Genomic DNA, 12,915 nt, shown 5'->3' with positions numbered 1-12,915 from the left:
ATAGTACAAGTGATAGGATGATTGCAGGTTCAAGGCTTCCAAGGGGACTAACAAATACAGGGAAAAACAATTATTTAAAAATATGAAAAAATAAAAAGAATATAAAAGTTAAAATCACCACCTTTTGTCCTATTAAAAATAAAACAATTTTAAAAAATACACATATTTGGTATTGCTGTGCTCGTAAATATCCAATCTTTCAAAATGTAAATTAAATTAATCCAATTAGTAAACGGCGTAATGAGAAAAAAAATCGAAAGGCCAGAATTACATTTTTTTGGCTGCCTCAACATTGTGATGGATTGCAATATGAGGCAATCAAAACATTGTATCTACCCCAAAATGGTATAAGTATAAATGTCAGCTCAGGGCGCAAAAAGTAAGCCCTCACACATTAAAATGGCGGCACAAGCAAAATTTTCATTTTTTACAAATTTACAATTTTTTTTTACCACTTAAATAAAAAAAAACTACATGTTTTGATATGTGCACAATCATACTAACCTGGAGTTTCATATTTCCAGGTCAGTTTTACCATATAGTGAACAAGATAAATTAAAAAAAAAACATTGAGGAATTGCATTTTTTATTGCATTTTTTATGCATTTTTCTCCCGCTTTCCAGTGCATAGCATGATAAAATTAATGGTGTCATTCACAATTGCAATTCTTCCCACAAAAAAAAGCCCTCATATGGCATTATTGATGGAAAAATAAAAAAATAAAAATTCCACCTTTGTATTTATGGCGTTTTCCTCTCACTGGTATGACTGCACTAAGTCCTCTTATTCAGCTGCTACGCCATAACCCCTTCTTCATCTGGCTAATTGATAGTTTTCTTCAATACTGTATATGGGTAAAAACCTGTCAATGTGTGGAGGGTAGCAGGTAAGGGTCTAGTTCATGAATGCTGAGGACTTGGCTCTTGATACACCTCCCTTCAGTAAGCTATTGTTTCTTATGTTATTTTGGTTTCCCTAAACTCCAGGATGTTCTGTAATCGCTCCATTATCGCGACAGTAATAACATTACATTAGATACATATTAAAGTCCCTAAGTAGAATTGAACTGTAAATATTGTGCATGTTGAATAACATGTGTTTTTTTTTCTTTCAATTGCACTTTTGCGTCTATAGGATTATAGCAATTAATTGATTCACTTTGTTAATAATATTCCGTTTTACAAAAATGAACCAATTTTCTCATGATGCACAATACTTGCTCTGTAAATCACATACTATCAATAACAATTATCACATTCTCAGTATAACACCAAGTTTAGAGTTGACACATATTTACACAGAAATCAGAACACGTTTTCGTTAATCTTTTTATTCTTTTGCATTGTAGAGAATCTTCCATTTCTGATGTTTCCGGCTCAGAAGCATTTTCTATAGACGATGGAAGGACCATGTTCATCATATTCCCTCCTGTGCAGCCAGAGTGGTTGGAAGGAGTGTAAAGATGCCAATATAGAGCCACCTCTCCAGACACAAAATTGTCGATCAGGCCAAGCTGAAATACAAGATTTCTGATGACCTGACAACTTGTTAAGTTCCTTTTGAAAGCGCTCAAAGAATCCTGGAAGCATAGTCGTGCCTCCACCAAGCAAAATGTTATTGACCATGGTTTCCTTAAAGCTAGCATCACAATTATTAATACAAGTCATGGCCATGCTTTGAAGACTTGGTTGAGTAGAATCTATTAAGGATGGCTGGAAGAGTGCTTCAGGGCATATGAACCTTTCCTTTTTTATTGTAATTTGTAGTCCATCTGGAAATATATGCACTGGTTGGTATTTGTTTTGTGGCAAACATATCTCTTCATTAAAATCAAAAGGGACATAACCGTATTTGTGTTTTAGATTTTCTATTATGTCCAAGTGCTCTTCATTAAATGTGTACCCCCTTCCATTCAAAATTTGCATTAAGTATTTTGTAATGTCTGATCCGGCATAATCTGCGCTGCATGTTAAAGTAGGCTTAACATTTCCTTCAATTATAGGGACGGCATAAGACATGCCATGGCCACATTCAACAACAAGGCCAGATGTCTTTCCATACGAGTACATTGATAGACTTGACTGATTGGCTATTTGGAAAGCTGGGACATTGAAGGTCTCAAACATCATCTCTGCATATTTCGCTCTGTTGGTTGATGGACTCAGTGGAGGATCGGACATCAAAACAGCATGCTCCTCTGATGGAATCTTCATCTCCTTAACAAAAAGGTATTCTAATATAGCCTCTATGCTATCCCATTCCACAATTATACCATATCTAAGGGGATTTACAAGCTTTTGAGAGATGCTGGAATAAGTCACTTTTTCATTGCCAATGAAGTGTTCTTTCCAGTTGTCTCCTGTTTGAAAAGTCTCTCTGAGAGGTTTTCCAACTGTAGACGATACAACAAATGAAGGTTTTGGTTCCCCTGCAAATCCAATTTTGGAAGAACTTGTTCCTATATCAATTATTACTGCCCTCGTTTCTTTCACATCATTTGGTTCTACCTTGTTCTCTACCTCTGTGCTTGCATTATTGTTAACTAGCAAAGCTCTCTTAGCGGGACCTGGCAGAACAGTAGCTGTTGGCCATATCTTCAGATCTAAGCTTGAATTCGAAGTCATGTCACAGTCTATGCTGCTTTGCTTCATCGATCGACTATGGGTAGAATCTGTTTCTTCTATTTCTACTACTATGATGTCACAAAGAATTTCCATAACGTATGTCACAAGGCAGCCAGTAGACCACGGTGCGAAAATCTAACCAACACCTAAAAACCTTTGAAAACCAATATAATATATATTGGTATATATTTATTTTACTTACATATAGCACCAACATAATACACAGTGCTTTACAGACACTAACTTCACTGTCCCCATTGGGGCTCACAATCTAAATTCCCTATCAGTATGTCTTTCGAGTGTGGGAGGAAACTGGAGTACATGGGGAAAACAAACCCCATGAACCTAGGATGCCAGTGCTGCGCTAACCACTGAGCCACCATGTTGTCCCAAGTCATTTATTACTTTAAGAAAAAAGTGATGAATGTACTCAAGCATTGCTGGCTGCACGGCATTCAGGCTTTAAACAGCTAGGAAAACTAAATTAATTCCCGTTTTTTCCTGTGCCCATTATAGATACCAATAGAAAATAAGTACCGGTATTTATTTTACCCAATAAGAAAAGTGAGCTATGGTATATAACCGATGTGGTCTAGAAAGGTCAGAACCTAAAGCGCTCTAGTGAAACTATAAGCTTTATATCAGTGAATGATTTATACAAAGCACCCCTTTTCTTACTAGGTTTAACAAAGTATGCATTTTTTATATTTTTCTATATTGGTGGATAGAAAACATAAAAGAAATAAGATGCCAAGATCATTATGCTATGATGTATATCAGAAAAAAAGGCTTCAAATGCATGGGATAGACTTAAAAAAAAAAAGTACGGTATACATATTTGCTACGCTGATCAATTTTTAATTTGTGGATAAATATTCATAGTCAGTTACTATTGAAATTGAAATTATATCATAGTCAATATAATCTTAAAAGTGTTAAGTACACTGCTCAAAAAAATAAAGGGAACACTTAAACAACAGAATATAACTCCAAGTAAATCAAACTTCTGTGAAATCAAACTGTCCACTTAGGAAGCAACACTGATTGACAATCAATTTCACATGCTGTTGTGCAAATGGAATAGACAATAGATAGAAATTATTGGCAATTATTAAACACACTCAATAAAGGAGTGGTTCTGCAGGTGGGGACCGCATCTCAGTACCAATGCTTTCTGGCTGATGTTTTGGTCACTTTTGAATGTTGGTTGTGCTTTCACACTCGTGGTAGCATGAGACAGACACTACAACCTACAGAAGTTGCTCAGGTAGTGCAGCTCATCCAGGATGGCACATCAATGCGAGCTGTGGCAAGAAGTTTGCTGTGTCTGTCAGCGCAGTGTCCAGAGGCTGGAGGCGCTACCAGGAGACAGGCCAGTACACCAGGAGACGTGGAGGGGGCCGTAGGAGGGCAACAACCCAGCAGCAGGACCGCTACCTCCGCCTTTGTGTAAGGAGGAACAGGAGGAGCACTGCCAGAGCCCTGCAAAATGACCTCCAGCAGGCCACAAATGTGCATGTGTCTGCACAAACGGTTAGAAACCGACTCCATGAGGGTGGTATGAGGGCCCGACGTCCACAGATGGGGGTTTTGCTCACAGCCCAACACCATGCAGGACGCTTGGCATTTGCCACAGAACACCAGGATTGGCAAAGTCGCCACTGGCGCCCTGTGCTCTTCACAGATGAAAGCAGGTTCACACTGAGCACATGTGACAGACGTGACAGAGTCTGGAGACGCCGTGGAGAGTGATCTGATGCCTACAACATCCTTCAGCATGACCGGTTTGGCAGTGGTTCAGTAATGGTGTGTGGTGGCATTTCTTTGGAGGGCCGCACAGCCCTTCATGTGCTCACCAGAGGTAGCCTGACTGCCATTAGGTACCAAGATGAGATCCTCAGACCCCTTGTGAGACCATATGCTGGTGCGGCTGGCCCTGGGTTCCTCCTAATGCAGGACAATGCCAGACCTCATGTGGCTGGAGTGTGTCAGCAGTTCCTGCAAGATGAAGGCATTGAAGCTATGGACTGGCCCGCCCGTTCCCCAGACCTGAATCCGATTGAGCACATCTGGGACATCATGTCTCGCTCCATCCACCAACGTCACGTTGCACCACAGACTGTCCAGGAGTTGGCGGATGCTTTAGTCCAGGTCTGGGAGGAGATCCCACAGGAGACCATCCGCAACCTCATCAGGAGCATGCCCAGGCGTTGTAGGGAGGTCATACAGGCATGTGGAGGCCACACACAATACTGAGCCTCATTTTGACTTGTTTTAAGGACATTACATCAAAGTTGGATAAGCCTGTAGTGTGTCTTTCCACTTTAATTTTGGGGGTGACTCCAAATCCAGGCCTCCATTGGTTAATAAATTTGATTTCCATTGATTATTTTTGTGTGATTTTGTTGTCAGCACATTCAACTTTGCACAGAACAAAGTATTCAATGAGAATATTTCATTCATTCAGATCTAGGATGTGTTATTTGAGTGTTCCCTTTATTTTTTGAGCAGTGAATATACATTTTTTTCACATAAATCTGCAGTATAGCCATAGATAAGAAGCTTTGTAGTATGGCACTGATTATTTAAATAATTATTTATCTTTCAGTTCACTGCTAAAATATGTAGAGAGTGGTTCATGAGATAAGCTTGCCAATAGAAGTCTATGGAGGTGGGGGAGGGGCCAGCTACAGAGACATAGACACACAAAGATGCTGTGCTATTAGACTCCATTTGATTTTTTTATCATCTCACTAGGGGAGTAAAGCATTCTTATGACGCGCCCCTGGGCCTGCTGGGTCGCGCAGCGTCTCGCGCACGGGGCTTACCCGGAACCGGATCAGATGAGGGTTGTAGTCTCCGAGTGGCGGGGACCCGGTCCGTGCCCAGGGAGTCAAACTCAGTGTGTGGCAGTCTTGATAGATGTTATTTGAGTGTCGACTACGCCACCCGTTGATTTGCAGCTATGGAGCTGCCGCTGCAGGGCAGACCGCTGAGGCCGGTGTAGAATTGTGCAGCGTGATAGTATAACCCCCAACGGGAGGGGTATGGCCTCAGGGCAGCCGACGTGGAAGATGGGGGTAGCAGGAACCACTCAGAGACGGTGCGGTGTAATTCAGGGTCTTTACTGGTAACAACGATAGACCCTCCCGGAGTACTTGCTAGCGAACGGGGCCTTGTCAGTCCTTGAGCAGATGGGATCTCCCCTGGCCAGGCGGAGTTGTAGGCCTCCCAAACTGACTGTACTCTTCTGGCTACCTTGCTAGAAGCGGATATAAGTAGCCCACGTCCCTGAGTGTGCCGTGTGGTGCTCACCCGTATGGCCGGTGACTCGGGGCCTTCTATGGCTTCCGCTCCACGATGGCGGTGCTGGTCCCACGCGTGTGACCTTGCCTTCGGGTTTCTGGGCCTGAGGACCTGAAATCCCCTGCCGGTCGGCTTCTGCTGCTGGGTAAGAGTTAGTCCCCACAGCCTCGGACGCCGGGTCCGGTAAGAAAGCTTCTCAGTCAGGGCGAGCTCTGCAGCTGCCAGCCCCTGACTCGTAGTAGTATTGCTCCCACTGAGCTTCTGCTGTTTCTTCCTATGACTGTTTCTCGTCTCTACTTCTTCTCTACTCCTAACCCTGCCTCAGCCCCGGGTTTATATAGGGGAAGTCCTTCCCCTCCCAAGACTGGGCAGGAGGTGTGGCATGCACAGGATCCCTGACCAAAGGACCTCCCACCTGCTCTCAGACATAACATTACATTACTGTGGGAAACCAGACCCCTGGGGTGCCACATTCCCCCCTAGTGAAATTTAGTACTCCGGGACTAAACATATTTTAGAAAAACATAACAAGATATAACAACAATAACAGTACAATAAGAAGAAACACATAAAGGTGGTCACGGCATGTCCGTAACCGGGTGCAGTCTTTGAAGAAAAGCAAGGTGTCCATTTCACCAAAACAGGGAGACGTAACCAGGTAGGGGTTTGTCCTGCCCCGAGTCCTTAACAGTCTTTAGTCCATCCTGGGTTACGCTCCAACTATGTACAAGGGATTCCCGGTAAATCCACCAAGGACTCCTACAAATAACTAGAAACACAAAATTATACACAAGCAATAATACACAGGTAAACATAAATAAAACAATTTATACACTTCAAATCCTCCAACGTGCGGGTAACTGGCCTCTAGTGGCCCTAGTGGACCTACGGAGCTGACTGTCTAGCCCTGAACTACAGGGTGTAGGAGCTGTCAAGGGTAAACTGGGCAGCTGTCTACCGGCTCTTTGGCTCACTAGGGATATGGCAGGCTCACTGCAAGCAGAGGGTTGATTCTCCTGGTCTGCTGGTGTGGGGTCTTCTGCCTCCTGGACCGGCTGTTCTTCCAGCTCTACCGGTTGCTCCGTAGGTGCTTGGGATGCTGGTTGGAGGAAGGTGAGTACGGGTACCACAACTGCACCATTGACTTGAGTCCAAGACCGAGGGAAGTCCCCGAGCACAGTACTAACCATATCTTCCCTTTCCTCTACGGGTCGATGGTCTTCTTGTTCCTCTTCAGGGTTCCTCAGTTGTTCGGGACACTTTTTCAGGTGGTCCCGGGATACAATGGCTGTGGTTTCCCCTCCGTCTTTACTGATGGTACAAACCTTCGGGTTCTCGTGGCTTGAGGGCAGTACGGTGTACGGGTCCTTCTCCCACTGGTCGTCCAACTTGTGGAGCCGTCTCTTCCTCTTCAAGACCTGCTCTCCGGGTACCAGGGGAACAGCGGGAGCATACTGGTTGTAAGTTCTCTCTTGTCTTTCCCTAGCCTGACAGAGACTTCGCTCCACGCTCTCCTGTACTCTCCGGTACTGCTGCTGCCTCTCTGTGTCCCAGTCTGCTTCTGGTGAAGTGTCCTCGGGTGTCAGGACTCCCATTTCCAGGTCAACAGGTAACTTACCAGGTCTTGCCCTCATTAGGTAAGCCGGGGTACAGTTGGTGGAACCTACCGGGATGTGGTTGTATAGGTCCACCAGATCGTGCAGCTTCTCAGGCCACAGACTGCGTTCTTCCAGGGGCAACGTTTTCAGAAGATCCATTACCACCTGGTTCATTTTCTCACAAAGTCCATTAGTTTGCGGATGATAGGGTGTCGTCCTTATCTTCCGGCAGCCATACAGAGTGCAGAATTCTTGGAAGACCTCTGCTTCAAAGGCAGGTCCCTGGTCTGTCAACACTTGGTCCGGGTACCCGTGTGGACGGCAGAAATGCTGCTGGAAGGCTCTCGCTGCTGTTCGAGCTGTTAAGTCCTTGACGGGGACGACAACCAAGAACCGGGAGTAGTGATCCACGATGGTTAGTGCGTAGACGTAGCCACTTCTGCTTGGGGTCAGTTTTACATGATCCAAGGCTACCAGTTCCAACGGCTGCCGGGTGACGATGGACTGCAGGGGAGTCTTCTGTCTGGCACGGTCCTTCCTTCTTAGGTTGCACGGGCCACAGTCTCTGCACCACTTCTCAATGGTTCCCCTCATGCCTACCCAGTGGAATCGCTCGCGCAGCAGGAACTCCAGCTTCTTCCACCCGAAGTGTCCAGCTCCGTCGTGGTATGCCTCCATCACCATGGCTGCGTCTCTTCGTGGCACCACTACTTGCCAGAGTAGTTCATGCGTCCGGGAGTTAACCATTCTGCGGCACAACTTCCCCTTGTAAAGGAACAGTCGACTCCTCTCTGCCCATAGTTGTTTGGCTTCCTCCGGAGCGTCTGGTTCCAGGCAAGCCTCCGGGCGAGTCAGCATCTCCTTCACCAGTCGGACGGCAGGGTCGCTGTCTTGCGTTTCCGCCCAGTTGTAGTGAGGTAAGGGGTTCAACGTAGCAGCCTGCTTACTCCTTACCCGGTGGGAATACTGGATAGTCCCATGACGGTGGAACGCAGGGAGTTCAACTTCTTCCAGTCCCTCCGGATCTTCTCCTTCGTCCGGCAGGTTGGGCATCCTGGACAGGGCGTCCGCGTTGGTATTGGAGCGTCCGGCCCGGTATTTGATTGTGAACTCGTAGTTGGACAGACGGGCCATCCACCTCTGCTCCAGGGCACCGAGTCTTGCCGTGTCCAGGTGTGTCAACGGGTTGTTATCCGTGTACACGGTGAACCGGGAAGAAGCGAGGTAATGCTTAAAGCGCTCGGTGACTGCCCATACTACGGCCAGGAACTCTAGCTTAAATGAGCTGTAATTCTCGGGGTTCCTTTCGGTGGGTCGCAGCTTTCGGCTGGCGTAGGCGATTACTCGTTCCTTCCCCTGCTGGATCTGGGACAGTACGGCTCTTAGCCCGATGTTACTGGCGTCGGTGTAGAGGATAAAGGGCTGGCTATAATCCGGGTACGCCAGGATTTCGTCCCCCGTGAGGGCCATCTTCAGCTGGCGGAAGGACTCTTCTTCCAGCTCCTCCCATTTGAAGGGCGGCTTCTGGTTCTTGGCCTTCCGGGACTGGCCTATCAGGAGGTCCTGCATAGGTGCTGCCTTTTTGGTGAAACCGGGAATAAACCTTCGGTAGTAGCCTACCAACCCGAGGAACTGCCGCACTTCTTTTACGCTGGAGGGGCTTGGCCATTCCTTAATTGCGGTGATCTTATCAGGGTCGGGAGCCACTCCGTCAGCGCTCACCACGTGTCCCAGGTACTGCACCTTTGGTTTCAGGAGGTGACACTTGGAGGGTTTCACCTTTAGGCCGTAACTCGCCAGAGCTTCGAACACTTCCGCCAGGTGTTTCAGGTGGTCCTCATACGTCTTGGAATATACGATGACATCGTCCAGGTACAACAGGACCGTCTCGAAGTTTCTGTGGCCCAGACAACACTCCATTAGTCGTTGGAAGGTTCCTGGTGCATTGCAGAGTCCGAACGGCATGCAGGTGAACTCGCTAAGTCCCATCGGGGTGGTGAATGCGGTCTTCTCCCGGTCCGCCTCTGCTACAGGAACCTGCCAGTACCCGCTAGTGAGATCCAAGGTAGAGAAGAAGTTAGCAGATCTTAAAGCAGCCAATGACTCCTCTATCCTTGGTAAGGGGTACGCATCCTTGTGTGTGATACGGTTGATTTTCCGGTAATCTACACACATCCTCATGGTGTTGTCTTTTTTTCTGACTAAGACTAGTGGAGCTGCCCAGGGGCTACAGCTATCCCTGATCACCCCAGCCTCCTTCATGTCTCTAAGCATCCCCTTGGCGTGTTGGTAGTGTGCAGGGGGTACGGGTCGATACCTCTCTTTTATGGGAGGATGGTCTCCCGTGGGGATGTGGTGTTCTACCCCCTTGACTCGCCCGAAGTCTAACGGGTGTTTACTAAACACTCTCTCGTACTCTTGAACCACCCGATAGACTCCCTGTTTCTGATGTGAGGGAGTGGAGTCAGTACCCAAATGTAGTTGCTGACACCAGTCCTCCATTGTTTTCTTAGAGCCGTTACCTTCCTCCGGGTGAGATGGAGGCAAGGGTTCCACAGATTGTATAGCATTTTGGTTAATGGTATATAATTTGGCTAGCGTGGCATACCGGGGCAGGTACACTTCCCTCTTCCCGATATTGATTATGCGAACGGGCACCCTCCCATGGCGTACATTAACCACCCCCCGTGCTGTCAAGATGGTGGGCCTACTGTCTGAGTAAACTGGTTCTACCATTGCCTGGTAATCTCTACCTCTCAGACCAATAGCTGCCCGGCACCAAATCATCATTTCACTTTTTGGGGGCATGGCAATAGGAAAAGGGTCACACATTCTTACGCTACCAATCTCACCGCCGGAGAGTTCCACCTGTTGCCGTCGCATCAGTGCCCGGATCTCTTTCTGGAGCACCCGCTGCTCGCCAGAGCTGGCGTTCTTGGCAACCTGCTGTAAAAGGAAAATCACCTCTGCAAGACAATTTTCAATTACATTAGTTCCTAGCGTTATCTTTGGGTGACTCTCTTGTTTGTCAATGTCTACAATAATCAGTCCCTGTGCTGCTAGTTCGACTCTACCAATTTTAATGGTCGCCTCTTTAAATCCGATCTGTGGCACGGGCTGACCATTGCTGGCGATGATACTCAAGTCGTCGTCAGGGTAGCGGGTTATATCCGAGTCATTCCAGTACTGCTTGAAGAGCACGTACGGGATGGTGGTGACCTGTGACCCGGTGTCCAGTAGGGCACTCATAGGGATGCCATCCAGTACCACAGGCAAGACTGGACGTCCTCCGACATATTTGTCGCGCCAGTTCGATGGGCCTGGTGATCTTTTTCCTGGGGGTTGGCCCTCTACCCCCAGGTTGTGCCAGTTTAAAGGACAGTACCTTGCCATATGTCCGGGTTGATTGCAGCGGCGGCAGATGGGTCGTCCGTCCTCGTTGTACCGGTCACTGGGTCTTCCTCTGGCCGGTGGGGTCCTCCTTGGTCGACGCCACGGGATGTTCTCCGGTCCGGATGCCAGCTGGATCTTCCCTGGAGTGGAAGCCTGTAAAGACTGCACAGTTCGGGTTAACGCAGCAACGCTTTTAGCTAGCTCTTGGACCTGATGGTGCAGGTCTGGAGCCGGGTCATTGTTCAAAGCCTGCGCATCAGCCCCTACAGGCCCTGCCGACAAGGGCGCCGCCTCCTGGTGGTAAGTGATAGCTGGGCGCCTGTGGGTCACAACGCCATCCGGTGCCGGTTCTCGGAGCACCCGGATGGCTCTGTCCTTGAACTGTGCAAATCCCAGATGAGGGTCCTGTAGGGCCATTGCCCGCAACTGGGTTCGGTGGGCATTGCAATATAAACCCTCTATAAATTGTTCAGTCAACAGCCTGTCCTCGTCTCCCACGCCGTCAGGGTCGGTCTGCTTAACGGCTCTCAGGGCCTCTTGTAGGTTCAGGGCATAGTCCCTTATACTCTCATGGGCCCGCTGTTTGCACCCGTAGAATCTAAGCTTGATCTCGGCTGAGGTGCGGGTATCAAAGGTGTCCCTCAGCCGGGTTAGTATCCCTGCGACAGTCCTCCCCCCAGGTGGCCAGGACTTTACCTCCCTTCGGGCTGCTCCGGTTAATTGGGCCACCAGGATGCTCACTTTTTGCTACTCTGTGAGGGGGTACACCTGGAAGAGGCTATCCAGCCTTTCTCTAAAGTCCTGCAGGGTATGTGACTCCCCTGAGTACTGGGGTAGCCAGGCTGCCCCCGGGATATAGGGCATGGTGAAAGGCATGACCGCGACAGCGGTGGCGCTGGCGGGGGTTGAAGCGGTGAAGCTCTCCTCCGTATCCGACATCCTTCTCCCCCCTAGTGGACCGTGGCCTACCTTGCGATGATCCTCTTCCGTAGGCCGCGGCTCCGCAGTGGATCGTCAGGGTTGAGGACCTTCCGTCGCGCTCCGGTGACGTCGGCGTCTGCTGGGCTCCTTCCAGGACCTTACGCAACGTCCGGACGTGAGGCGGGGCTTCAGTTCTCGCGGGCTTTTCGGAGTCCACGCCCCTCTTCTTCCCGCGCGGCGTCCTCAAGATGGCGTCCAACGGCGGGAAAACTCCACGGATGGCGGGAAGAAGGCTGAAGATGGCGCCGGATGGCGGGAATCTTCACAGATGGCGGGAAGAAGGCTGAAAATGGCGCCGGATGGCGGGAATCTTCACCGATGGCGGGAAAACTTCACGGATGGTAAGTTTTAAAAGTCTCTTTTTCAGGCACGCAGTACCCGGTGGTTGCGGGCACGAAATCCTGCCGACTACGCCAAAGTTGACGCGCCCCTGGGCCTGCTGGGTCGCGCAGCGTCTCGCGCACGGGGCTTACCCGGAACCGGATCAGATGAGGGTTGTAGTCTCCGAGTGGCGGGGACCCGGTCCGTGCCCAGGGAGTCAAACTCAGTGTGTGGCAGTCTTGATAGATGTTATTTGAGTGTCGACTACGCCACCCGTTGATTTGCAGCTATGGAGCTGCCGCTGCAGGGCAGACCGCTGAGGCCGGTGTAGAATTGTGCAGCGTGATAGTATAACCCCCAACGGGAGGGGTATGGCCTCAGGGCAGCCGACGTGGAAGATGGGGGTAGCAGGAACCACTCAGAGACGGTGCGGTGTAATTCAGGGTCTTTACTGGTAACAACGATAGACCCTCCCGGAGTACTTGCTAGTGAACGGGGCCTGGTCAGTCCTTGAGCAGATGGGATCTCCCCTGGCCAGGCGGAGTTGTAGGCCTCCCAAACTGACTGTACTCTTCTGGCTACCTTGCTAGAAGCGGATATAAGTAGCCCACGTCCCTGAGTGTGCCGTGTGGTGCTCACCCGTATGGCCGGTGACTCGGGGCCTTCTATGGCTTCCGCTCCACGATGGCGG

General features: G+C 48.8%; 1 protein-coding gene across 1 annotated transcript; it reads right to left on the bottom strand.

Annotated features, from left to right (window-relative positions):
* Window positions 1-1,377: 1,377 nt before the first annotated feature.
* ACTL7A (actin like 7A) lies at window positions 1,378-2,718 on the bottom strand. Its single transcript, XM_073676869.1, has one exon. It carries the CDS (start codon window positions 2,716-2,718, stop codon window positions 1,378-1,380), a length of 1,341 nt encoding a protein of 446 aa, XP_073532970.1.
* Between the last annotated feature and the right edge of the window lie 10,197 nt (window positions 2,719-12,915).

The sequence above is a fragment of the Phyllobates terribilis genome, unplaced genomic scaffold (genome assembly GCF_046119375.1).
Source record: "Phyllobates terribilis strain yellow unplaced genomic scaffold, ASM4611937v1 Scaffold_1__5_contigs__length_1240528914, whole genome shotgun sequence".
In the NCBI taxonomy this organism is placed as follows: domain Eukaryota; kingdom Metazoa; phylum Chordata; class Amphibia; order Anura; family Dendrobatidae; genus Phyllobates; species Phyllobates terribilis.
The sequence above is the reverse complement of the archived record's forward strand: the minus strand, read 5'-3'. Positions and strand labels throughout refer to the sequence as shown.

Bases quoted from the DNA above. Each gene is read 5' to 3' on its own strand.
- ACTL7A (XM_073676869.1), bottom strand. From the start codon at position 2,718: ATGGAAATTCTTTGTGACATCATAGTAGTAGAAATAGAAGAAACAGAT.